General features: G+C 33.9%; 1 protein-coding gene across 1 annotated transcript; it reads right to left on the bottom strand.

Moving 5' to 3' along the window:
- Positions 1-3,642: 3,642 nt before the first annotated feature.
- Positions 3,643-25,834, bottom strand: LOC133192432 (low-density lipoprotein receptor-related protein 2-like). The gene is made up of 21 exons (XM_061328440.1): positions 25,396-25,834; positions 24,801-25,053; positions 18,330-18,477; positions 17,819-17,929; positions 14,342-14,596; positions 13,864-14,014; positions 13,310-13,447; positions 9,298-9,403; positions 8,754-8,892; positions 7,818-7,937; positions 7,435-7,662; positions 7,136-7,316; positions 6,894-7,021; positions 6,654-6,810; positions 6,438-6,550; positions 6,225-6,350; positions 5,920-6,090; positions 5,446-5,619; positions 4,409-4,579; positions 4,033-4,209; positions 3,643-3,830 (listed from the first exon to the last, which is right to left on the bottom strand). Exons 1-21 carry the CDS (start codon positions 25,806-25,808, stop codon positions 3,643-3,645), a joined length of 3,648 nt encoding a protein of 1,215 aa, XP_061184424.1. The 5' UTR covers positions 25,809-25,834.
- Positions 25,835-27,395: the final 1,561 nt, after the last annotated feature.

Here is a 27,395-nt window from a genome sequence, read left to right as displayed (position 1 = left end):
CCTGAAGTTTTTTGGTATCATAATTATGGTATTCTAAAGCAATCGTTGTGTCATCTGTATTTGATTGACTAATGCAAGCGATGTTGGAGAAAGTTAAACCTTTGATTGTTTGTTGTTTATCGTCCCTTACTAGAAACTTTCCCTCAAAATAGACGCCTTCACTTGCCAGTAGAGGGCTGCAAATTTAAACTTAATCTCGGCACTCAGTGCCATTGAGCAGTGATGTATCTTTTTTTGTGCCAGTAGCTACTGCGACACGAGACCTCGGTCATCCGAAGGACCGGTCTCCACTGTGGGATTCGAACCCGCAACCTAAGGATCAACTCCTTACTCCACGACTCCAGAGCAAACGCTCTAACAACTGCGCCAAGTGTGCTACTGTTTTTCCTTCGAAAACAAGATATCTGTGTTGAGAAATAAGTTCTTCCTTAGAAGAAAGTATATTAAACTTTTTTGAACGGAATTTTTCGAACGAACTGTATATTTACTTTGACAACTTTGTAAATTATATATTTATTCGAGAAAAAAATATTCGTATTTCTTTTTTGAAAGATTTATCGTTCCTTTGATGAAGGAGAGCATCCAAAAAATCAAAGAAGGTACATGTACATACTTGTGTATATACAGTAGACACCTCTGCAATGGGCTCGCGTCAGGATTTTGAAATAGCATGATATTCTAAGGATTATTTTGAATTAAACTAATAGTTATATATCTACTTAGTAAATATCTTCCTTGACAAAATAAGCACGGGCATTTAACTATTATTAATTTAATCAAACGCATAATTTCCGTGCTTATCACTCTGATATACACAAGCCATCTACAGAGGTGAGTGCATGATCTAATGGTAGAAAGTGGCAAAAGAGATGACAGTTATTCCTGAAATATTTTCAGCGGAGCCTTGTTAATCTTGGTGCTGTTTTTCTGATCAAATTGTTCATATTTATAAAGCGTTCGGTTAACTGAGTCATATGTTTTATTGATTTGGTTTTTTGAAATATGAATTGTTCCACATAAATTTAGTTCGGATGATAAAGTGTCTAGATAAACAGGACTCCAATATACACAAAAATTACCATTTTCAAGAACTATGACCAGAGCAATGTCAATAAATAGTTGTCACGTGACAGTAATTTTTCTACCTCCCATAACAAAATGAAAAGCAAACTCTCTCTCTCTCTCTCTCTCTCTCTCTCTCTCTCTCTCTCTCTCTCTCTCTCGTTGACAATGACAACAGCGACATACTTTGTAAAACATTTTTTTTGCTAATCTTAACACACTTTGATATGATACAAGAGACAATTTTTTAAGTATGAAAATTATGCTAAGCGGTTTATTTATTTATTTATTCATTTATTTATTTTTTGCATATTTCTTCTGTTTCCATGGCAAATGTAATTTCTATAAATATTTCATATATAAAAAACACAACTAGGGTTGTTGATTATGACTGTTATTTCTAGGAATGAAATATATGGAGATAACGAACAGTATTCAAACTCAAAAGTCCATAAAACATTACAAAATAGGAGCAGAGCAAACACGGACCTCCAAACATCAGAGGTGGGATCAGGTGCCATGGAGGAGTTAGCATCCCCTGCCGACCGGTCACACCCGTCGTGTGCTCCTTGTCATGATCGGGAAATAAGGGAAAAGTCCGTCGACAATTCAGTGTGTAAATAATGGCCTAACAATTAGTATGAAAAACGTCAGACAGCATTTGACTCAATGATAGATTGTATTTGCGGACATGGTCATTGTATCGACCATAGAACTTACGAATAATGACTTTAAACGAGACTGCTGATATTTTTGTTTCATCAAATTGTTTGTCAATAATTTGACTCGTTTTAGAAATTGTACATACGTAGAGCATGCTCTTGCGTATCGAAGCAACTGAAAGATATAAACCCCGTATGAGGTGATGAAGGTATATTGCTGCATAAGTAAGGGAAGTTGACTATTGAAATGTTAAAGTCATCACGTTTATCATAAAGCTTGGTTTGTTATTTTACCATTTACGTCTTTTTCAAGTAAAATATCCGAAGATGAAAAAATATTAAGTATCACTAAGATTGTCAAAACTTCGCGGTCAACATTATGGGTCTAGAAAAAAAAATACGTCACAGCAACGTTGTTCAGGGAAGTTAAACATATAAACATGTAGGAACGTTACATATAAATAAACGTTTATTTCAACAGTGACATACTTTGTACAACATATATTATTTTATTGCTAATCATAACACACTTTGACGTGGTACAAGAAACAATTTTTCTAAGTTCGAAAATTATGCTAAGCGGTTTAGGAACATTACATTAAATAAACGTTTATCAAAATGATTTATCAGTATGTGAGAGGGTTCAGGTAGGTATCTTTAAGTGGTTCTTCGTATTCAGTAGCGAAGGTGTCGTCAATTGAGCAGTACACATCAGAAACGGGTCTTTCTGGTAAATCACTGCTATCAGTCATATATCCACCATTTTTGAACGTTGCATAGATATTATTACGAGCTGCAGGAGCACTCTGGTATTCTTGTCTATAATAGAAATAGCTCTATTCTAAAATTATATTTATACCTCAGTGAATGAAAATTATAAACCATGATTTATTTAGTGCTTCTGTTCCTTTAAGTATAGTATGAGTATTGGTAATAAATGGCAATGAAAGAGGGAGTGAAAATAATAAGCTGGTATTGCAATTCCCCAGGTGCATAATGCTTTTTAAATAGTCTTGTGATGATGTTATTCGTCAAACTGATTTACATTAAACCTTTTTAAGTTTAGTGCATTTTAAGACACCCTTTTACCAGTATAATCTTACCCAACAACATGTGGTTTTCTGCGGTACGTGAAGCAAACAGCTGCAATTATTATAATGGCGAGGATGACAATACCTGCAACTGACATTCCAATGTACGCAATTGTTTTATCCTCACTCGTGGATGGGCTGGCTAAATATACAAGATGCATTACCTCATTTATATTAATTTACTTGTTCTGTAAGATAATATAATGAGAAGCTGTGTATAAAGAACTACGTTTATCCTATTAGGGAGACAACAAATTATTTTTACATTTGACACAAGTTTATGGTCAATTTATTAAATCAGTGGAATTTTTTTCATTTAATATACATGTCAAATGGTAATATCTCAAGTATGGATAGTTTTTTATGAGAAGTCAGGTATTTGAAAGGACATGCATGTTTCTTATATGTTTTAAAAGAAGAAACAAGCATGTTCTTCCAAATACCTGACTTCTCATGATAACTATCAATACTTGAGATATTACCATTTGACATGGTTAGAGCGTCTGCTCTAGAGTCGCGGAGTAAGGGGTTGATCCTTACGTCGCGGGTTCGAATCCCACTGCAGGGCGTGAAGACCGGTCATTCGGATGAGACCGTATAAACTGAGGTCTCGTATCGCATTATGTGCTGGCACGAAAAAGATCCCTCACTGCTCAATGGCCCTGAGTGCGAAATATACGTCAAAATTTATAGCTCTCCACCGGCAAGTGGTGGCGTCTCCATATGAGTGAAAAACTCTCGAGAGGGACATTAAACAACAAATAAACAAAACAAATCTATGTATTTAAAAGCAAAAATAATGTTGAATTAAGAAAGAACATCTGTATTCACTTACAAGTGCTTTGTACACAAATGCCATCGGTGCGTTTGTCCCATAATCCCTCCGTTGTGCAGATTAAATTTGGAGAGTTCTTTATAAATCCTTCATGGCATACCACGTCACATTTTTCTCCGATATTTCCCTTACAAATGGAGCTCAAATTACCATTTCTTATTTCTAGTTGACAGGTTATGTCTAGAACAAAAAAAATCTTCGTTTTGTGAAATATGCACATGTACTTTTATGCTATGCGTTATGTTTTGTGAGGAATACTTATGCTAATATAATTAAAAAAATAAACATACAGAATGAAGAACGAAATTGTCTTACTTTGCTCTTTTAACTTTGCGGTATCAAAGTATGCTATGTGACAAGAAAATTAAAGAAATTATCTTACGTTGGCATAATTCGTTGGTATTTTCGTTCCAAAGGCCATCCGAGGTACACACAATATTTGAAGAAGAAATTATAGATTTATGGCCACTGTCACATGTAAATAAACAGCTATATCCAACTTTTCTTTGACAATCTGATTTTAAGTTTCCATTACGAATAGTTGAAGGACACAGTTGTACTAGAGTAGGATACAAATATATATTTTATGCATATATATGTTTATATATATATTTATATTTCATATTAAATGTAACCATCAGTTATGTTGTATAATAGCAAATGGTCACTATATGAAAAAATATCTCGAATGGGACGTAAAAGAAGATACAATCAATAAATTATAGATTACGCTTTGCTTTAGAATGAATATACACTACCACATAGATCATTTGTATCGTGATCCCAGTTACCACTTGCGTTACATGTAACATTTGGAACAGATGGATTGTTTTCCAGTTGACTATTGCATTCATATCGACATGTTTCTCCTAGTTTTGATTCACAGTTGATAAGTTGACCATTTCGTATTGTCTTTGAACAACCAGAACCTGTTAATTACACTGATTTTGATAAATTTGCGTTTTGGAGAAACATTTCATGACTTAAGAGTTAATTTTTTGTTTATGTCAATAAGTGTTTTAAAAGAAGCACCTGAAAAACATACAAATGAGATATTAGGCTGTGGCCAACTCAGCTCCACCTAGAGTGTGACTTCCAGACCCATGTGACATGGATTTTACAACTTGGAAGAGATGTTAATGATTATATTCCAGATGTTTTAAGAGTGAAGAAGATTCTTAAAAATGTTTTTCAATAGATGCTCCAGCTTGCATCACCCTAGATGCTTAATTAGCTCAGGGAACGCCAATTTCGAAATTTTAATTCATGAACTTAACCTTATTCTTGGGTCCGAACTTATACCTAGAAACAATAGTTTTCATAAATTTTGTTGAAAGCTAATTACTCATGATACTCATGTAAACAGTTTGCCTTCTAGACATCCAGAAAGCAAATAATATTTGTCAAATGTAAGGAATTTTCAAAACATGATTGACTCAGCCTACCCTGGGGCATTCAGTCAGATTCCAGGAGACTTGAAACGGAAATACTGTGAAAAGCTAGTAAATACTTTTAATACTTCTAAATTGTGCGCTGGATTGACAGTTTGCATACATGTAATATAATATTTTTCCCTCACTTTTTTAATTATATTCCTGAGAGATATGAAGACCCATTGACACAGTTGTATATATAGACACATTACGTGTTTTTGTTTTTGTTTTTGTTTTTTAAAAAATATGCTGATTTTTTTTCCTGAAAAGTAAACTTGATCCATTTGTCCTTTTTTTTCTTTTAATTTTGTCATATACTCAGTATTTCTTTTTATTATTCACTAATCTGTTGTTCTCCTTACGTATACATAAGTTTTTGGTGTCAAAGTTCCAGGTACCATCATTTGTACAAAGCAAGTTCTGTGAAATTGTCGAGGTGTAGCCTTCTGCACATTTGAATGTGCACGAGTCACCCACTCTTCGCGTGCAAATTGATGACAGCATCACATTTCCAACAGGTGATGAACACAATATTTCTATGAAAGAATATTGTTTGAAATAATTATTATAATCAAATATGTTTTAATTATATTCAAGCGAGCAGCACATACACAGAGAGAGAGGGGGGGGGGGGGGAGGGGGATTAGATAGAGGGAGAGAGAACAAGTAGATTATGTTTTGGGGTTATCTGTTCTCATTTTACCTAAAATCTATATTAAAGATACTTTTTACATGTAGTAGGAAAAAAATCCTACAAATGGAATGAGTCTATTAATTTTTCAATGTTTAATTTACATCTTATTCATAATTTATGATTTATTACTTCAGAAATTCACCTGTACATAAAGAAGATGGAGAAGGATTCCATTGTCCAGAAGTATCACATGTAATAGACGTATTGACATCTAGTCTGTATCCAGCTTTACACTCTATATTGCAAACCTGCCCAGGATATGGGAGACAATCGGGTATATATATATTCTGTAGTGAAGTGGTACAACTAGATACTGCAAAAAGTAAAAATATTACGTTATAGGTGACATTTACGCTACAATAAGACATTCCATTAATTCAATTCCAAAACTTTAGTACCATCATTAGATTTTTTATTGACATAAAAAATGACTTGATAATCATGAACCTCCTTGACATGTTGTTTGGTCTGATTGTAAATTAACATTGTCCTGACATCCACATGTTCTTCCTGCTGGTTTCGGAAAGCAGAATGTACTGCAACCACCGTTTTTCTGGGAACAACTTAAACTCACTATAAGAAAGTGAAATAGCCTTTCATGGTTTTTTACAAAAACAAATACTTTGGAATGCGTTATTTAACTCAGAGGATACTGATTACCATCAACTACATCGTCTGCATATATAGCAAGACTGTCAAGTCGACCAAGCTCAGGGTGGTTTGACATAAAGGTGACTTTTGATCCTGTTGTTTTGTGCATCTTTGTTATCCGTCTGCATGAGCAATGCAATGGGAAAAAGCAATTAAGGACATATTTGTCAGATTTTATAAGAAAATCAGTTTCTAAAAGATATAAGATGACAGAAAAATACTGACTGCCGATTCCACGCGGTATAATAGAGATATTGTCCGTGAACCACAATGCTCATCAAATGTGCATCATTGTCAGTTGTCAAAACACGTCTGTTTCCTCCATTTAAATCTGAGAATTCGATGCGGTTTTTCTGTCCATCTGTCCAGTAAATTCTGTCGGCTAAAAAAGATATTAAATTTTAAAACAGGTACTTTTTTTACTTGGTCTTGATGGTAGATGTATAATCATTTATATTTACTTACATGTAAAATCAATGGCAAGACCATTAGGCCATCCAATGTCAGTTGTTGCAATATATGTTTTTGATGACCCGTCCATATATGCTCTTCCTATTTCAGTTAGATTCCCAAACTCCGTCCAAAACAAGAAACTAATTATATGTTTAAGAATAAAAAAGCAATGTAATTTTTTTTTATTTTTGCAGTGATCTAAAAATCAAAAACATGATGAAAAATGACCTATGGCTATTTATGGCCAAACTTACCCTTTTGACGGATATACCACTATTTCTCTTGGACTGTGAAGGTCAGACAACAATGTTTTATGCTGAAAGGTAGTTCTATGAATTACACCGATATAACTCTGACTCGATGTTGACCCTACCGCAGTGTAGTAAATATTTCCCGTTGAATAATCAATCGCCATACGGTCAGGATTCACAAAGCCTGTTGTATAAAGTAATAACGATGTCCAGGCAATTACATTTAAGATAATATTAAGGGGAGGAGGGTATTTACGAATATGTTCGCAATAAATCAGTTTCTATCATTAAATCAGATTTACCAGTTGCATAGACCAGAGTGGTGTTCCCTCCATGGAGTGAAGAAGACATTATATTCTTCGTGGAGAGATCACAATAAAGGAGTTCCTTTGTAGTTTTATCGAATGTTATTCCTGCAGAATTCCCTGTACTTATAGGCAGCTTTACGAGACCACCTTTGTCTATGTTAATCTGAAGCATCCTCCCATGGGAATAATCAGACACCACGATGAAATTCGTCGTGTAAACTTCTACCAAATTTAAAACCAGTTTTTTTTATAGGTAATAATAAAGTTCTTGGAATTTAAAAATCAAGAGAATATTTTTAAATCTAAATTGGAAAGTGTTTTAATCATATAAACAAATTCCATTAACAATAAAAAAAAATATGCACGAAAATACTTACTGCCATCACATGTTTTCAAATCAGGCTGAAGCTGAAGACCTAAATCACACTCACACTCACGACCAGTTTGTAACGGCAAGCAAATATCTTGACAACCACCATTAAGTAAATGACAGCTGCCTTAAAAATCAAAAATATGTTGAATAGGTAATAATGTTCTCTCCAGATAAATGTTTCAGATCAATAAAACATGTGGAAGAAATAGTACATATCAAATTTGATTCCAAAATGATAATGCTTTATTTTAATCCATCATTAATGATTAATTAGTGTACAGATGAATTGGTTGAAAATTATTTGCTACAACTGTAATAAAGGTGTGAACAAATATACATACGAGACTCCCAATATGTTTATTTCCCCCAAAATTTGTTTTAAAACTGATTTTATAATACAAGGCAAACACACGTAATCTTAAGGTAATCAAATTGCAGTAAATGATATCAAAATTTTATATCGAATATTAAATGGAAACTCACTGAATAGATTGCAAAAAGCCCTTAATTATTCATACTTATCTGTTTAACACTATGACGGCACTGATTTGTTGGAATTCACAACTAAAATAGTCTACTTTTATGCATATGTAAATGTTTAAACATGCATGAATATCCTTTGATAAAGCTAGATTCGATCAACTGAATATCTCAAAAGAAAAATTCATTTCAGAAATAAAAGTCGTTTACATATTAGAATCAACATATATATTTTGGTGAGACCTTCTTCTCTGTATATACGTGATTCTAAAAATTAAAATATCATGAAATGATTTATGATGTTTTCTAAATTTGGAGTGGAAATTCTGAGAAATATCTCAGTTGATCATAAGAGTTAAAATAAACAATTCGATCTTTTTCTTCGTTGCTCAGGTGCCTAGAGTACAAATTTACACTATTTTATATGTCACAAGGATAACACGTTTTTAACAATGAACACCTCTTTTATCCTCTTGCAGAGACGAATCGAAGATGGCCACCCCTTTGACATTTTCTCCGATGTCTACATAACTCTCTGCAATGTTTGAAGACTTTCTAGAGAAGTACATTTTGTTCCCCATTATCCAGCCTAAATAACCCTGAAAAGATTTTTTTCACATGTTTGTTTTATTGAAAAAAAGCTCAATGCATTTTTTTTATAACTGAATCTTATCCTAGGCTATTAATTATATCTTTATATCTACATGTATGATTTTATAAACTTAATCTTTACCATACATGCATAAATAAAAGCACACATACTTCGTTTATCGAGTCATATTTATTATTCCAAAAGATATACATGTACTTACTTTTTGCTGCATACACACCATGCTTATTGAAATGATTTATCACGCGTTTGTCAATAAAAGAAACTGTTAGAAGTGTTTAAGAATGAAATGAAAAAAGAACTACGATGGCATTGTCAATTACACTCTAGATCTGTACACTTTTTGCATAACATTTAAATTCCTTAAAATCTTTGACAGAAACCTTTTTTTTACCTTATATGCAAATGCCTGTGTTACACCAAACGTGATGACGTGGCTTCTAATATCGGATCCATTAGTCAATGAACTTTTGATCATTGAGTCATCAACCCAATACAACCTTAGATATAAAATGTCTTATAAATTGATTATTTCTTCCTGAAATCGTTTTCAATTACAAGTCTTTTTTCTTGTTCTTGGTTACGTATTATTTTGTAGGAACATTTAGTAAAACGACCATCCTCAGTAATAATGTGCAATCAGGGTATATTTGAAACTCCACAAACTTTGGTGTACGTTAGGATAACATCAGATAACTCTGATTTATATCACGAAAAATCTATTACACTTCTCTGATGATGTAAAATTTGACAAAAATACAAGGCTTTTTATCCCTGACATCACTGCAATATATGTTATTATAATTATTGGTAATGAAATAAAACAATATCGGCGTTCTAACTTCTTTAGAAGATATTTATTAACTAGGACATATTTTTTTTATTTGATGCAAGGCCAATAATTTGTGATATTTAGGTAATTAATTTAAAAGTAAAGAAAGCTGTTTTGTAGGGCAACCGAAAAAAATTAATGACATAAATGATGTCTATGTTACAATACCATGTTAACTCTAACTATTAAAATGAAAAAAGAAAAAAAAAACTCATTCCATTTGAACTGAGTGGACTATTGTCTATCAATAAATGTGAGAACAACGAAAATAATCAACTTTTTATTCACACAAATTACAGCCTCAGAAGTTATGTACGAGACTCAGAGCTAATGTAAGAATGGACGAGAATAACGTCAGTTGGTAACAATAATACTAATAAGAATGTACTGTCTGTTTGCTTGATAAAGATAAGTTTAAAAAGTATTTTTGAGAATTCAGATTCTGGCCTTGAATTTAACAAATGATAAAAAATTAATGTTATTGTCGAAACGTAAAAAAAGATACATACGTGATCAGATATGAGAATTTTTTTTAAAAATATGATTTGTATATAAAAGGCTAAAAGCTGTCGATTGCATTGCCACGTTTATTTTAATGGTTTAGATCTGTACCATAATCAACATTTTCGGCCATCTTTTGAAATAAATGGGTAACCATTTAGCACAATACAGATTGAAGATGTCGTGATGAGTAAAATCAAAAGGAGACAGATAGATGATAACGTAAGCGAGAGTAACTATCATTTAAAAGTTATATGTACTGTTAACGTATCGCTAAGGTCATAAAAACTATTTATTAAAGAAAAGGGAAAAGTAGTTAATACCTACGTTACTGAATGTTACGTAGGCATCAAAACATTTCAAATTTTATTAGATTTATTATAAAATACAAGCATTCTGAGAGTATTGCATTAGCAATACTAGTCCCCTACCGGCAAGTGTAATCTGGTTCCCGTTAAGAATTGAAAATGTCATATAATTTCGTTAAAAGTCAATGAAGCGGAACGAAATGCAAACTTGATCTATAACTAATCAAGGTAAAGTCACATAACAAAAATCAGCTCAATATCTGAAAGCGTTTAGAAGGAAATTGCGGAAAACCCTTAAAAATTGAAAAGGTCATAATTCCGTCAAAAATCAATGAAGCGGAACGAAATTCAAACGTGATCTGTAACCCATCAAGATACACTTACATACCAAAAATCAGCTCAATATCTGCAAGCGTTTAGGAAAAATTTGCGGAAAACCAAGTGGGACAGACTGACAGACAGACAGAGGGACAGCTAGACAGACGGACGGACAGACTCAGAGGAAACCTATAGTCCCCTCCGGTTTCACCGGTAGGGGACTAACTAGTACTAATTTCATTTTAATTAAATATCTGTGTTTAATCATACATGTAATTATCTTTAATAATTACTAGATGAAATCCCGCGCAAGCGCGGGGAATTAATTTATAATACTTCCGACAGAAAATATATTGTAGTTTCTACTGACAGCCTACAGGCTTATAGAAGGAAAAATAGTTTGTTCAAAATCACACAGGAAGTAAATGGACGTCTCCACCCCCACCCCCTTTTTGTAAAAACTTGAAAAATAACAATTTTGTTTAATTGATGTTTATTGTGAAACCTGTTATATACATGTAATGTTATGGATATTGTACTTCAGATGCTCTTATTTCACTTCCGCCAAGGATAAAAGGAGCGAATACACATGTATGCACATTTTACTGATAAATTGATTGGGGGGGGGGGGGGGGGGGCTAAAAAATCACAGATACTTGGGTCTTGGTTTATAAATATGTATGTACCTTATTGATATGCGAAAAATGTACTCTAACTTTTTTTACATATCAATAAGGTACCCGGTACATACATATTTATATACCAAGACCCAAGTACCTGTGTAAAAATAGCTGCTTAACGCCCTACGAATAGGCCAAGTATTTGATACAAAAGACTGTATTCAGAAAAAAACTGAAATGTATTGATTAAAGCACAAAATTTTACAGCTTTAATTATATTTGAACAATATCTTATTCATTAATTTTCTCTTTTCATGTAAGCACGTTTATTACGAAGTACAAATTGTACTTCGGGTTCGTGCCACGATACTCTCAGTAAGGAAAATACTAATTTTACCGATAAAGTTACAAATTTTACCGATAAATTTATTAGAAAAACCTACTACATATATGTAATAGTCTTTAGATATATAAATATATTCACAACTTATAGTGTTATCAATGATTTACCATTATTTCAATGACCATTCACACAACAGCTCTTTTTTATTTTCATGCAGCTATAATCGCCTTGTTTATCTTTTTAACTTCGGGCTCGATGCTATCTGATGTTCTAGAAGCTTCCAACAACATTAAGATCGGCGAATGACGAAAATAATTTGCACATTTCCCTTTTTAATCGGTTATCACAACTTATTTCTTTTATATCATTTAAATCAAGTTTTGATTGAATAATAAAGTGATGACGTTTTATGAAATAAATAAACGATTGCTTGTTGTCAGTTTCATTAAAAACTGCCAGTAACTTAGATCCGCCAACCGGAAACGCCACCGTACTCACGTTTTTGCTATTTCATGGCTACTTATAGAAAATAAAAGTAGACTTTTAATTAAATGTACGACACTTACTTTGCGAGTGAAATCTAAATATAGTTTACGGACATCATCTTGTATATAGTGTATTGTTAGAGGAGTAAGTAAGAACTCTGATGCACCCGTTTTGGAGTTTATTTGCAAAATTTATTAATTTATAAGTATAGATTATCAATTAAAGTGGCATATTGTAATAGAAGCATGCGGTACACGAATAAGACTTTAGTGTAAAATTTCTTTCTCTTACATTTGGATGTATTGGTAACGTATGCATTTTTTTTTGCAAGTAATGACTCATTTTTCATCCTCCCTATAGAGACGAGATACGAATTAAAAAGTTTATTGATGATAACCGAATTGGATATACTCGGTATAAATGCAACATATATAACGTACCATCAGAAATACAAACTTGGGGTTTAATGTTAATATCGGTCTTTCAGTTATAAAAAGAGAATGGGCATTGGAAATGCACATGATTTACTTACTGTTGGGTTTAATAGAAAGCCATCTGACTATAAAGACATTCGTCATTATACATAATAGAATATTTAGGGTTTAAATTGTAAGTGCGATATATATTATGCACCTGAAACATGAAGATATATGAATGTTTAGCTACATCAATAAACTGCAACTGACCTAGCAGCATCAGTAAATGTTAGTTTTATCTATAAAATGGCATAAAATTTTAAAATTTTACGTCCTAGTTTATTGATTCTCGCTTCACGGATTTTAGAAAAGCTGCATTGCGGAGACAGTTTACTAATGGCGATAGCAACTGCACATTATTGCTGAAAATGGGTGAAATACAATGGTGTCATTTAAATGAAAAATTATAGAACAACTCATTCCAGTTTAAACTCTTTAGTGAAAATTTCATTGATTGATCCTTTGATATGATACGAAAAGTACACCTTAAACTGCAGTATAGTTTGTAACTTTAAAATATACCGGTTGCTTGTGACATCATAAAGGAGAGAGATGGGATTATTCAGGTTTGCAGTCGACACAACTGTACGAGGAGAATTTCTATTCCAGTTTCCATTCATTATGGATTTTCCTAATGTTCCCGAAATCCAATAAAGGTCCCTAAAGGAAAGTATTTAGAACAATATCGTTACAAAATAGAAATATAAATTTTTCATTGAAAATTATCATCATTTTGTTTTTCAATATATAAAGAATTATAAAAAGTTTTATTTTGAAACAGTGCCTCGATTCTGTTAGGAAAACTTTCCTATTATAAATTCAGTGGTTAGTATTAATTGCAATAGAATTTTTTTCTCAAATTTTAATGTTTTTTGCGGAATATAAACAGCTACTTCGCCTTATCATGCTGTTTAATTGTTTTGTTTTTAAACTGCTTTCAGGATCTATAAGACATGAATTATAACTATAGTCTACTACCATCACTTTCAAGTTATAGCTAATTTCAAATCGAGAAATAAAGTAAAAAAACAACAAGGGTTTGATCTACTCATTGTAATAATAAATGATCAACAAACCCATTATGAGAGTTAACTGTTAATGAAGTTGGTTGTTCAAGTCCGATGTATATTGTTGACGTTGTTCCAGAATTAACTGAAAATGCCTTTATGCTAGACGAAGTAGGTTCAATCCATCCAAGAAGATTAGTAATCCAATCAAAATTCAGATCTACGATATCAAGGGTTAAAACTAAAGTATTTGTGAAAATTATATACACTACGATAATTTAATAAGAAGGAGTTCCTCTGTTACGTAAAGCATAAATATGCAATCCACGATGATTTAACAGTGACACATTTTACTTCTAGCTTTACGTCACAAATTATGTCTTTATAAAAAGAAAGTTTGGAATTCGACGTAGTTTGGTACATCAAAAGAAAACATTGTAAGTATTCATTCATTTATCATAGATGATACATTTTAACATTTTTTGTGAAATTGTGTGATATCTACTTATTTTTATTTGTGATAGGATGTTGATTTTCAACAGCTTACCTGATGCAAATTGAATGGACGTCAACGTTCTAATTTTTAAACTGATTATGTTCAGTTCTTTCAATTCGTTGTTGCTACTGTCCACAAAATAGATAAGATGGCTGTTGGCGTCAACAGCAAATGTCTGAATAATGGAGGATGGAACTGTTATAAACGGATACCAGCCTCGTCTACCGTTGACGAAATGCACTTCATACATCGAAAACGCCGTTGAATTGTGCAAGATAAAACCTTTCTCATGGAACCAGGAGCGATCTGGAGGAAAACAAGAGGCCCAAGGGCTTTAACAGTCACCTGAGTATAATACAACAATTTAGAGGATCCATAGAGTATAAAACGAACTGAAAGGTGAAGCTTTGTTGCCCAAAAGCAAGAAAAATAGGGTGATCAGGATCAACAAAATAATTAGTCTACTGTTCATTAACAGTTCATAAATTAGGTTCTGATCTGTTCCCCATTTATCACTATCACCATACAGTATATTAACACATTAACAGTGATTCTGCACTATTTTAATTCCTTGATGAAATCTCTTACATTGGACTCTCTTGGTCTTTGATGAATATTGAATAAGACAAGTTATTTTTGTCTCATTTTTATTTATCTATTACTTAAAAGTCTACGGATCATTTAAACTATAAAAGTACTTTTTGTATTATACAATAAAAAATCTTGCATAATTCTCCTATTCTATTAACCTTTCAAGTACATTATTTACAGTGATTAATTATCAAAAGTAAATGCAAAAGGGGAATAACTCCTCTCAGTTGAATACAAATTAATACAGCCCTGACCAGGACCAGAACGCTTGACCAAATGGTCCAGATGTTCAAAAATCTTTATTAAAACTTTTACTCTTTTTGCCTCTGATATGCCCAGGTGCAGAGAAGAAGATTTGCAAATAATTGATGCATTTTAAATACAGATTCACTATATTATCAAAAGAGCCCCCCCCCCCCAGCACCAGAATCCCTGACCTTGGGGCCATGAATTTCATAATTTTGGTAGAGTAACCCTTGCTTATCATAACTATGTATTCAATTTGTTTCAATAATACCCAGAAGTAGAGAAGAGGATTTTCAAAGAAATAATGCACTTTCACTATATGATCTATATAGCCCCGCCCTAGCAACAGAACCCCTGACCCTGGGGCCATGAATTTCACAATTTTGGAAAAATCATTCTTGTGCACCATTATCATGCACTTAGTTTGTTTAAATAATACCCAGGAGCAGAGAAGAAGATTTTCAAAGAATTAATGCACTTTCACTATATAATCAATAGAGCCCCGTCCTAACATCAGAACCCCTGACCCAGGGGCCATGAATTTCACAATTTTGGAAAAGGCATCATTGTTTGTCATAACCATGCTTTTAGTTTGTTTAAATAATACCCAGGAGAAGAGAAGAAGATTTTCAAAGAAATAATGCACTTTCACTATATAATCAATAGAGCCCTGCCCTACCACCAGAACCCCTGACCCAGGGGCCATGAAATTCACAATTTTGGAAAAGGCATCAATGCTTATCATAACCATGCACTTAGTTTGTTTATATAATATCCAGAAGCAGAGAAGATTTTCAAAGAATTAATGCATTTTCACTATATAACCAATAGAGTCCCACCCTAACACCAAAACCCCTGACCCTGGGGCCATGAATTTCACAATTTTGGAAAAATCATTCTTGTGCACCATTATCATGCACTTAGTTTGTTTAAATAATACCCAGGAGCAGAGAAGAAGATTTTCAAAGAATTAATGCACTTTCACTATATAATCAATAGAGCCCCGTCCTAACATCAGAACCCCTGACCCAGGGGCCATGAATTTCACAATTTTGGAAAAGGCATCATTGTTTGTCATAACCATGCTTTTAGTTTGTTTAAATAATACCCAGGAGAAGAGAAGAAGATTTTCAAAGAAATAATGCACTTTCACTATATAATCAATAGAGCCCTGCCCTACCACCAGAACCCCTGACCCAGGGGCCATGAAATTCACAATTTTGGAAAAGGCATCAATGCTTATCATAACCATGCACTTAGTTTGTTTATATAATATCCAGAAGCAGAGAAGATTTTCAAAGAATTAATGCATTTTCACTATATAACCAATAGAGTCCCACCCTAACACCAAAACCCCTGACCCTGGGGCCATGAATTTCACAATTTTGGAAAAATCATTCTTGTGCACCATTATCATGCACTTAGTTTGTTTAAATAATACCCAGGAGCAGAGAAGAAGATTTTCAAAGAAATAATGCACTTTCACTATATGATCTATATAGCCCCGCCCTAGCACCAGAACCCCTGACCCTGGGGCCATGAAATTCACAATTTAGGTAGAAGGCCCAGTGCTTATTACAATAATGTCAACAGTTTGACTGCTTGATGTCCAGGAGTAAAGAAGAAGATTTTTAAATTTGCATCAATTTTGGTGGTTTTAGCCCCACCCCTGGGGCCCCAGGGAGACAGGGACCATGAAATTCACAATTTTTGTTCCACTTCACCCAAAGATGCTATATGCCAAATTTGGTTGAAATTGGTTGAACGGTTCTAGAGAAGAAGTTGAAAATGTTCAAAAGTTAACGGACGACGCACGACGACGGACAAAAACGGATAGCAATAGGTCACCTGAGTGACTCAGGTGACCTAAAAATGTACAAAATTATTATCCAATATTATTTAAACAAATTATTTATATATTTTTGAAAAAATAGAAAACATCTTTGAAATTTTTATTATATATCATTTTATAAATTAATTGCAAACAATGATGAATTAAAAAGAAGTGACGTTAGGTAATTTTCTACCCTTGCTGTCTGCAGTCTGTCTCCCAATATGGTTACTCACTATATGTTTAGAAAATTAGACACGCATTTACAATAAATTTGAGTTGATCTTTACGTCGCGGGTTCGAATCCTACTGTGGGACGTGGAGACCGGTCCTTCGGATGAGACCGTATAAACCGAGGTCCCCTGTCGCAGTAGGTGCTGTCAGGAAAAAGATCCCTCACTGCTCAATGACCATAAGTGCCGAGTATAAGTCAAAATATGCAGCTCTCCACCGGCAAGTGGTGGCGTCTCCATGAGTGAAAAATTCTCGAAAGGGGCGTTAAACAACAAACAAACAAACAAAACAATAAATTTGGTACGAAAAATTCCCTGGTCCAAGAATAAAGATTTTGAGAGAGGGTCTTGAAAAAGATGGGGATGTTATCTAGAGTTAATTTTGCTTTTCTATCATTTACGTAGAGAAAACACAATGAGAGACAAGGTTTTGTGGACCTGGAAACTAGGCGAACTACGTTTCCAAGATCCCTACATGAAGAATTTTAATTTTGAAAAAATCCTATCTCAGCACCCTCTAGACTGAAATAACAGTCATATTTTAGATCTCATTGTGCATGACAATTAACGCTAAATAACTGAACAAAAATGTTTGGAATCTTTAATGTTAAATAGGGCATAGCAAACCCGTGCACGTCATTCCATCTGAAGATATCAAGTAACCCTCGGCACAGAGGCATTTAGCTCCCTCTGGAGTGTTTACACAGATGTGTTGACAACTTCTAGAAGTGCAAGGGTCTGTATAATAAAAGAAAATTATATAAACTATGTAACGACAATTTATATTTAAAACCCTCTTTCAAATGCAGTTTATAGCGGTGTGAATTGTTGTATATTTTCTTTTTTTACATGTACAAGCATTTTGTTTGACTGAGAACAAAATTGGAAACATTCAAAATAATATGCTTTTCAAAATCCCTGACTTCTTAAAAAGATCTTCAAAATCTCTGCACATTATTTTGAGCTTACAACTCAAAAATAAGACATTTTTGAATTTATCACTAAAGCATGCGCCTCGCTCTATGAATATATTATCTAGAATCTACATTATCGAACTCGTCCCAAAATAGTTTAAACATTCCCGATTATGTGTCAAGTTTATCAAAATGTTTATTGTTTAAGACTTAACATTCCTTACCGATGTATTCCTTGGAGGTTTCTGCATCATAAACATGTACTGCATACGGCTGTGCTGTATTTATCCTTAGACTGTAAAGCTGTGTTCCTGATGCTGCATCTACTCCAAACATGGCTCTAGCTCCAGAACTTACAACATGCAACATTCCCTGTAAAATGATATACCAAGAGTATGAATATTACCAGAAATGAAGATATTTAAATGAAATTAGGTTCGATAAGCAGATTAAGACAGTTACACAGTTTTTTGGGGGGGTCAATTTTTACTAATTCCATGACAAAAATTTTTATCTTTTTATGAAGTGTGGGTAAAGGCATGTTCGTATTTTAGTGTATTTAAAATTAAAAGCATTTGACTGAGCTATAGTGTATTATTTTAGCTTATCTTCTCTCTCTCTCTCTCTCTCTCTCTCTCTCTCTGGAGAGGAAAAGAGAGAAAAGAATCCAACGTAATACCGAGGACGGTCGTCTGTATCTCTCTACTTGCTTTCTATTTTTTTTTTTCCATAGGAGTAGTCATTTCTTCTACCACAAAGCAATATCAAAGGTTTTATCTTTGACCAGTCCAGTTTAACTTTGTGTCAATAAAGCGTTAAGCAGTTGCATCATTATATACTAAAAGTGACCATTAGTTCGTATTTAAAGAAAGATAAACTGAACACAAATTTGACTGGGTTGCGAGATGACAACATAAATTTTAAAAAAAGAACTGTACAGGCAGAAAATTATTGAATTAAGAGTTCGATTCCTTTTTTGTCTACAATTATAAGGCACAACTGAACATATTACCTTTTTATATCAGAAATGGAATTTTAAGTTATCAGTTTGTTTGTTTGTTTGTGTTAAATTTTCCTCTCAAGAATTTTTCACTCATATGGAGACGCCACCACTTGCCGGTGGAGGGCTGGAAATTTAGACCTATACTCGGCACTCAGGGACATTGAGCAGTGAGGGATCTATTGCGTGCCAGCATTTACTGCGATCTATGGTCTCATCCGAAGGACCGGTCCCCACCTTAAGTTATTAGTTTATTTGTTTGTTGTTTAACGTCCCTCTCGAGAATTTTTCACTCATATGGAGACGCCACCACTTGCCGGTGGAGAGCAGCATATTTTGTCCTATACTCGGCACTTACGGCCATTGAGCAGTGAGGGATCATTTTCGTGCCAGCACCTATTGCGACACGGGACCTCGGGTTTATAAGGTCTCATCCGAACGACCGGTCTCCACGTCCCACAGTGGGATTCGAACCCGCGACGTAATGATCAACTCCTTACTCCGCGAATCTAGAGCAGACGCTCTAACCACTGTGCCACGCGGCCTTAAGTTATTAGTAAGTATATCTCTTAAAGAACTCGACCCACAATATGCCTTATTTGGCCTAGTAAACATGGAAAAATTGAAGTGGGCTTTAGAATATATGTTTTTGATAATTCTCACCCTAGAACATTAACACATTTCACATGTGCAACATTTCCGTCAAAACCGGATGTTTATTATGACAAACTAAATTCTAAACCTCACCGTGGTTCGAGGTTTTCCGGGAAAATGCCAAAATTTTACACATTTAATCGTGATTTACACATAGAGCACACTCGTTACCGCAAAATATTAAAACAGAATAAGAATAATAACTATTCGAGAAATATTTTCCAATGATAATATTTTGCGGTAACGAGTGTGCTCATGTTGAAAAAAAAATAAAATAAAATTTCAGTGCGTGTGAAAAATGCTATGGCCACGATCCATCATATGTGTCTTCGTGTTTTACACAAACTTATAGGACCGTTTCAAGAGATGTATAATATTGATAATGTAAGTGGAAACACACTCGTATCCCACATGTAAAAAAAATGTTAAATGAGGCGTCATTAGGCATGTCTGATGATTGGAATATATACTGATTTCTAAAAAGCGTTAAAAGTGCCGATTTATGAACAGGTTTTCCCCCAAAGTTAGATGGGGTCACAGGCAAGAACACCTTTCTTACTTACTATATGTATAAATAGCACGAACACAAATTTTTATGTCAATTATAAGCGTTGTTCGTGCTTGTGACACATACGAAATTTGACAATACTTTTTGAATTTTGATGTTTTCAAGAATCCGGTAAATTCCTAATGGGTGGGTCATATTTAATAAAGATCTGTAGATAACACACAAGGCGAAAGAAAAACAGTTGTTTGTTCGTTTCTAAGACACTAAATGTGATAAAGAATCTAAAAAAATTACATTTTCTGAAATCAAATTTGGAAAAAAGCATGGGTTTATCTTATGATCATGTATGCTGTACATACATGTATCTACATGACGTTACTCGTTATACGTCATTTTTGACGTCATAGAGGAGAAAAAAAATCAAATGCTTTTAATGGACCTAGTTTTCTGTCGTTTAGATAATTTATGCATTTAATTAGAAACGGGAAAATTATTTTTTAAAAAAAGATATCATTAGAAATTTAGATATTTCATTGAGATAATTATCAGACATATCTCTGTAAACTGGATCCAAATAAAGAACTCATGTGCTGATCCGTCAAATGCACATGTCAGGGCTTTAACGAATCCCATGTCGGTACATACAATATTTATATCTACATGTAGTGCTCAGCAAATAATCTTTATTTTTGTACTACATGTCAATCATTTCATTAAAAAGAAGCCCGCGTAGATAATTCTTATGCTCCTGCATAAAAGCGTGAAAAGTACAGGCCCGTAGGAAGCAAATTCAGTTGGGGCGCGGGGGGGGGGGGGGGGGCACAACCATACATTTTCAGTTGGCAGTTGAGGGGGCACTACCAAAAATTTCCTGACAAGCAAGAAAAAGGTCATCAGACGTTTTTATTTAGAGGGCACAAGCATATAGTATCTATGTTTACTATAGTTATCTATATACATGTCGGCAAAATTATTGGTTTCCAGAAACAATTAAGATGCACATTTTAAATATATGACCCTTGACATTGTTTATTAAAAGGAGTGAGTTGAAGTGCAGGTAGGATGTCAAGTTAAAAAATGAATGAAAAGCAAATAATAAAAAAAAAAAAAAAAGATTTGACAAAAGGGGAATTGAAATATGTTTCAAAAAATTCAGAATTATTTAATCGCTACTACACTATAATGTAAATAACAAGTAAAATGTGTACATGTAAACTACTTGTGTATGAATTGTTCCCTTTTACAAATAATTGTACACTGATAAAAAACTTCAGCACAATATACATGTATATATGTATATGTGATAAGTTAATTTAAGGCCCGTAATACGAAAGGGAGGGGGCATTTCTCTTAGAAGAGACTTTCATTCCAGTGCCAGTTTCCGGCTTTCATGATTGAACCACTTAAGAATTTTTTTTAAAAAATATACATGCAAGAGTCAATGATAGATCCGTGAATACCAACGCCAAAAAATCTAACCCCCCTGTTTTTTTGACAAGGAAAATAAACCAGTTAGAACACGAAAAACCTAATCGGGGGATTTTGTTGGGACACTTCTCATTGACAAGTTCTCTTTCATATATATATACACGACTCTTCTTACCAACTCCAGTGAACTTCTGTATCCTTTGGGTGGTGGTGGGAAAAGGGGGAGGGGGTCTATTTCTTCCTTTACATTTAATATCTGAATTTCGCTGGGTCCGCTACTGTTGTTTACTCCTACTTCAGGATGAGAAGGGGGTGGGGTTTGCTTTGACATAAATTATAAGAGCACTACATGTAATTATATCAACATTAATTTTAAGTATAGTAATTATTTAAAACTAGGATTTATGACTATAAAATCTACTGGAAACAGGGAGAAAGGGTGTTTGTCAATAATTCTATGTGCTAAAAGGTCAATGTCCTATTGAATATATATAAAACAACCTTGGAAATATTTTCTTGAACGCATGTCAAACTATTTTGCCACACTGAAATAAAATTTTGTATGTGCCCCCACCCCCTTATTTCTGCTACTGCTTACTACAGCAATATTCTCTATTTCAAGAATAATAGAGGGCATATTACCCTTTCCTCTTATGCTGTCTTTCGTAAGGCCTTATTAGCAAGTACTTGTTCGTATAAAATCAATCTTACGCTGAGTATTTGAAAAATATTAATGCCTGTATATATGTATCTCATTTACTTTCTTGACGTGTATTTACGATTATTACATACGCAATATATACACATGAAAATCATAATGTGAAAATGAAATTGAAAGTAGTGAATGTTAACCAACATACTAAATTTATTACATTTATAGGTCAATAGATAATGATAAGCTTTGAGGAGAAAAACAGAAACATCATTTATTTATCTCCACGTTACAACACGCCACGAATCCCTGTCCTGCATACACATATTATTTTCGGGAATAAAATATGGCCCTAAAAGCGATCGGCTGGTTCGCGAAGACAAATATCCACGATCTTGGGTTGCATGCAAATCTCGCGGATATTTCTTGCATGCGTATTCATGAAAGTTGTTTGACAGTATAGATGTAAGAATTTATCTTGATGTTACTTGTACTTTCTTTGTTTATATACATTCAAAATTATCATCAAGTATAACACAAATTTCTATTTTATTTATTTCTTCCAGTAAATATATACATGTATTTCGAACATCAAATAAGGTAATACCTATATTTATTTTTCAGTTAATATATACTCTGTTTATTCTCTGAATATGGGGAATTCTCGTGAAATCAACTAAGTCCAGTGGCGGATCCAGGAATTTCACAACGGGGGGGGGGGGGCAGTAGAAAGCGGGGGGGGGGGGTCAGGGGGGCTGTATTGAAGCCCCAGTGGGTCCAGGGCAAAGCCCTGATGGGGGTCCGGGGCGAAGCCCCCTTAAGCTGACGAATTCTTACAAATAAGAGGTGTTTTTTCCTCTATTTTAGGATGATGAACATATAAGTTCTACATACAAAAATTTCAAACGGGGGGGGGGGGGGCGTTACGCCCGACGCGCCGGCGCTGGATACGCTTTTGAAGTCAATAGCATAGATCTTCAGTTTTTAAGTATACTTAACATATTTGTTTTTAGGTCATCTTCTTTTTAATATAATTCATTTTTTCCATAAAATTTTGCATTAAAAATAACAAGTTTTTAATGAATTTCGTATTTTACGAAACTTGTTTCAGTTTCTCTATTACATGAACGAAAACGATGAGACGTTCAATTTATTATTACAAATGTTTAGAAAGTACGTCCTTTTAATTTCCGTTGACTATTTCTTCTCTGATCATTTATTTAGATATAGATTTTTAAAAGTTTCAAATATTGACTTTTTCATCGATCTAAAACTACCACAGTTGAAGTCATTTTCCATAGAAATTTTTTTTTTTCAATTCTATCCGATCAGAATTGACTGGTATATCAAACGAACACCTTCATCTGCTTTTTTAAATTATGATTGTAAATTAAATGATGTTGACTATATCAGTATCTATCGCTAATTATTTAATTTCAAGTCCTATATTTATATGGGTACATTGTAATCGCAAACTTTAAATAAGTCATGTCTATCGCTCTTTGACGCGACGTTATATTACAAAAAATGACGTTCCTATTGCATTTTTCTATCAAAACACTGTCATATTGCAATTTCTATTTTTCAAAAAGTATAATAGATATCAAAAAAAGGAAAACGGTTATGAAAAGCTAAAAATCTACATTATCTATAACAAACATCACATTAATTTTTGAGAAGAGGCCATTTTTGATGGTTCGTGGACTTTGCTCTTTGATCTTCTCGAAAACTTCAACATCATAATATTTATCATGCATTTGACTTTAGAATGTCAGTCAATAAAATCGGTGAGGCAAAATTTTCCATGAGACCTGCTATTTAGTAATATACCGGTATATTCTATTATATTTATTTAGTATTTAAATATTCTACATTGACCATGATCCTGTAAACCCTTAAGGTTAATGTTTAAGCTAAATGATTACTCAACAGTTTGCTGAGATGGAAATAAACCAAAATGCTTCCTTTTGTGCATGTATTCTAGAAAAGTCTGTTACCTCCAACATGATGGCTTCTGTTAATGCAAAATCCATTACGAAAGCCGAATTTAAAGATCAGTGGCAAGCAGAAGCAAGATGAATCGTATTTGATATTACAATTGATTACTGTCCACTTACTTTAGATAAAAAAAATTAAATAAAGGGATAATGAATGTGTATTCCAGTGGCATACGGATTTGGGCCACTAGTTTGACGAGATTGTAGAGACGTTCTGATGTGAATTTAAGATCCCGTTTCTTTTCTTTTTTTGCAAACACTCAACATTCGTCAATTGTATACCCGATACAAAATATGTTTTTGCACGTTCTGTATGAACATTATATACGTAGTCGATTTTCTAGACATAAATCAACTATTAAAACAAATGTTTATATACTTGGCGATAAAGTGGAACCCAAAGTGAACACAAAAGTAACTGGAACTCTTGATTAACAAGCAAACCTACTCAATTACCTCATAAAAATGTAATCCAGTCGCAGGAACGTTGTTGCTACGTCGCAGTACTTTTCTGTTTAATCCGTAATAGTCGCTGACCTCGACAGTGTGTCTGCCATAGTCTGCCCAGTACAGTAAGCTATTTATAACATCAACAGAAAGGGACAGAACTCGTTTCAATCCTGTGTGCACTATTATAGTCCTATTATCTCCATTCATGGAGGCCTTTTCAATGCGTGGATTCACATCATTATCGGAAAAGAACATCAGTCTGTTGGAATGATTAACAAGGTCGCAGAAAAAAACATTAAAGAATTATTTTTACCTGTACATAAAAACTGCAATATAAAATGACAGAAAATTCAAACAAGAAAAAAGGTCAAAATAAGACACTGGGAATTTTGAGAAAATTATAGTGTAGCTTGAGAAACAATCTTCATGTACCTTTGGAGTTTATATACACTTCTTTATTTTCTGACGGACTACTATTGACATATTTTTTGTCGTTTAAATAAAATTATTTGTACTGTCTTCCAATGTTGCAAGGACGTTTTTCATCCTTTGTAAAAGAAATCTAGATTATGAGTTACTAGCGCGAGTATTTAAGTATTACCCAGCCTCGGGATCTAGTGCCAATCCTTCTGGTTGTTTCAAATTGTTGTGGAAAATCAATTTATATATCGTTGTATTGTCGAGATATGCTGGTTTCATGGCTATCCAATTAAGCAAGGAATCGCACCAGTATAAGTTTTTTGAAACATAGTCAAATGCAATCTGGGCATTTCCGATAGACCTCCCTCTGTATGCAACTGAAATAGGAATGGTTTCATTCTGCCAGATGGTAAAGTTTTGGAATGCGTAAATTGAATATCCAATGGCTGCAAAAACGATCTTCCTCTCTGGATCTGACGATATGCTTATGATCTGAGCGCCTGAAGGATTTAAAGACATTGACACATTTCTGAAGTGACTGGCGGGATTTCTAGGTATTTCTGTGATGGAGGTTAGCGAAGCAGGATTCCACATTCCCAATATCAGGCCCTTATCATCAGGAAGACCTTGAATTATATCAATTTTAAATTAAATTGTATTTTATTTCATTTCCAACTTTGTTTGCTGGCATGTGGAAGTCTTTATTTCATTAAATTTTCTTTTCTTTCTCAGTGAAAATAAATTAGAGATGGGGCTTATAATATATGTACAATTGATATGTAATGACTGCAACAGGCAACTTTGTTTGCAAGTTTAATCATTCTAAATTCACCGTAAAATCTATATTCTGTGTATAATTTTTTCCTTTATAATATTTGAGGTGGGGTATCTAAACAACACTGTACAGCAATTAGGAAACGCCATTTCTTGTGCTATAATACCGATCAGGTAGAGTAGGCTTTCCCCTCTAAAGTCACCCCTCCGAAAAACTGGATCAAGAGCAGGATTTCTCACCGGAAATGGGCTCTAGAGTAGAATTTTTTCCCACGGAAAAATGACTCTTGAGTAGAATTCCCCTTACGGAAATCCCACATAAAATTCAATTTTCCGGGGGGGGGGGGGGGTCTACTCCGTGTAAAAGTTATGGAGTGTGATTTCCACCGGAGCCAATCTCCTCGATAAAATATCATGCATGTGCTTATATCTGAGGGGTGGAGAGGGGCGATACATTGTCAAGAGGGTTTCTTTAATTTTCCAACAGGCAGACAATTTTAAACAAACTTAAAAAAAATATGAACAAAAAGTCTAGTTGTGCATTCAACATTTAAAATTTTCAAAATGCAACCAGTTCTATTGAATCACCCAAAGTATGGAAATTGAAAATCTTTAATCTATTTTCTCTCAGTAATTGCCCAACCAATTCTTTTAAAACATTTAAGTTTTATTCTTTGCATTTGGTCAAACTGGTTTCTGAAAGAAAAAAAGTACAATGTTACCTGTTGCAGAAAGTATTGTCTGTATGATTCTAGCATTTATAAAATAGGAGAAATCCTACTTTGAGATAGAAAGAGGGGGAAGTCCTACTCTAGAGTACAGATTCGGGGGGGGGGGGCTATGGGGGAAATCCTCCTATACAACACGGGAGATAATTTCATATTGCTTTAAATACTTTAAACATTGTACCAGACTAAAATTTAATTAGAACATATTTTTGGTCTTAATCAATTAAGTTTCATAAACCCTCTGCTTACTCATATAAAATGTTGCTTTTCCAAAAGCAATGCTTGATTGTATGTTGTTTTACATGTACGTCCCACTCGAGAATTTTTCACTCATATAGAGCCATATACCAGTTATACCAGTGTAGGGCTTCAAATTTTGACCTGTACTTTTTACCTAGGACTATTGAGCAATAAGAGTTCCCCATCGTGCCAACGCCCACAGTGACACGGGACTTGGGTTTTTGAGGTCTCATCCGAAAGACCTGTGACTTTCACTTCTTGGCGAAGGGACAGTCACTACCTCTGTTTATGTCTCAGATTGGGTGCAGAGCAGCGAATCGAACCTGGGCCTCCTTTAGTATAATAAAGAAGGCAAAAAAGCTTGGATCTTGAAAACTACATGTATATTACCATTTTTCACATTGGTAATATCTGACCATTTGTGCCTCCCTCCTCATAC

This window comes from Saccostrea echinata, unplaced genomic scaffold (assembly GCF_033153115.1).
Source record: "Saccostrea echinata isolate AGI-Se365-2 ecotype Australia unplaced genomic scaffold, CSIRO_AGI_Sech_v1 ptg000025l, whole genome shotgun sequence".
Lineage (NCBI taxonomy): Eukaryota > Metazoa > Mollusca > Bivalvia > Ostreida > Ostreidae > Saccostrea > Saccostrea echinata.
This window is presented reverse-complemented; position numbering and strand designations above follow the sequence as displayed.

Excerpts from the sequence above, each read along its gene's own strand:
- LOC133192432 (XM_061328440.1), bottom strand. The coding sequence starts at position 25,808 with ATGTGGAATCCTGCTTCGCTAACCTCCATCACAGAAATACCTAGAAAT. Across the intron at positions 5,620-5,919 it reads TCCATCTTCTTTATGTACAG|AAATATTGTGTTCATCACCT; the intron begins GTGAATTTCTGA and ends ATTCTTTCATAG. Across the intron at positions 4,210-4,408 it reads CGATACAAATGATCTATGTG|TACAACTGTGTCCTTCAACT; the intron begins GTAGTGTATATT and ends ATCCTACTCTAG.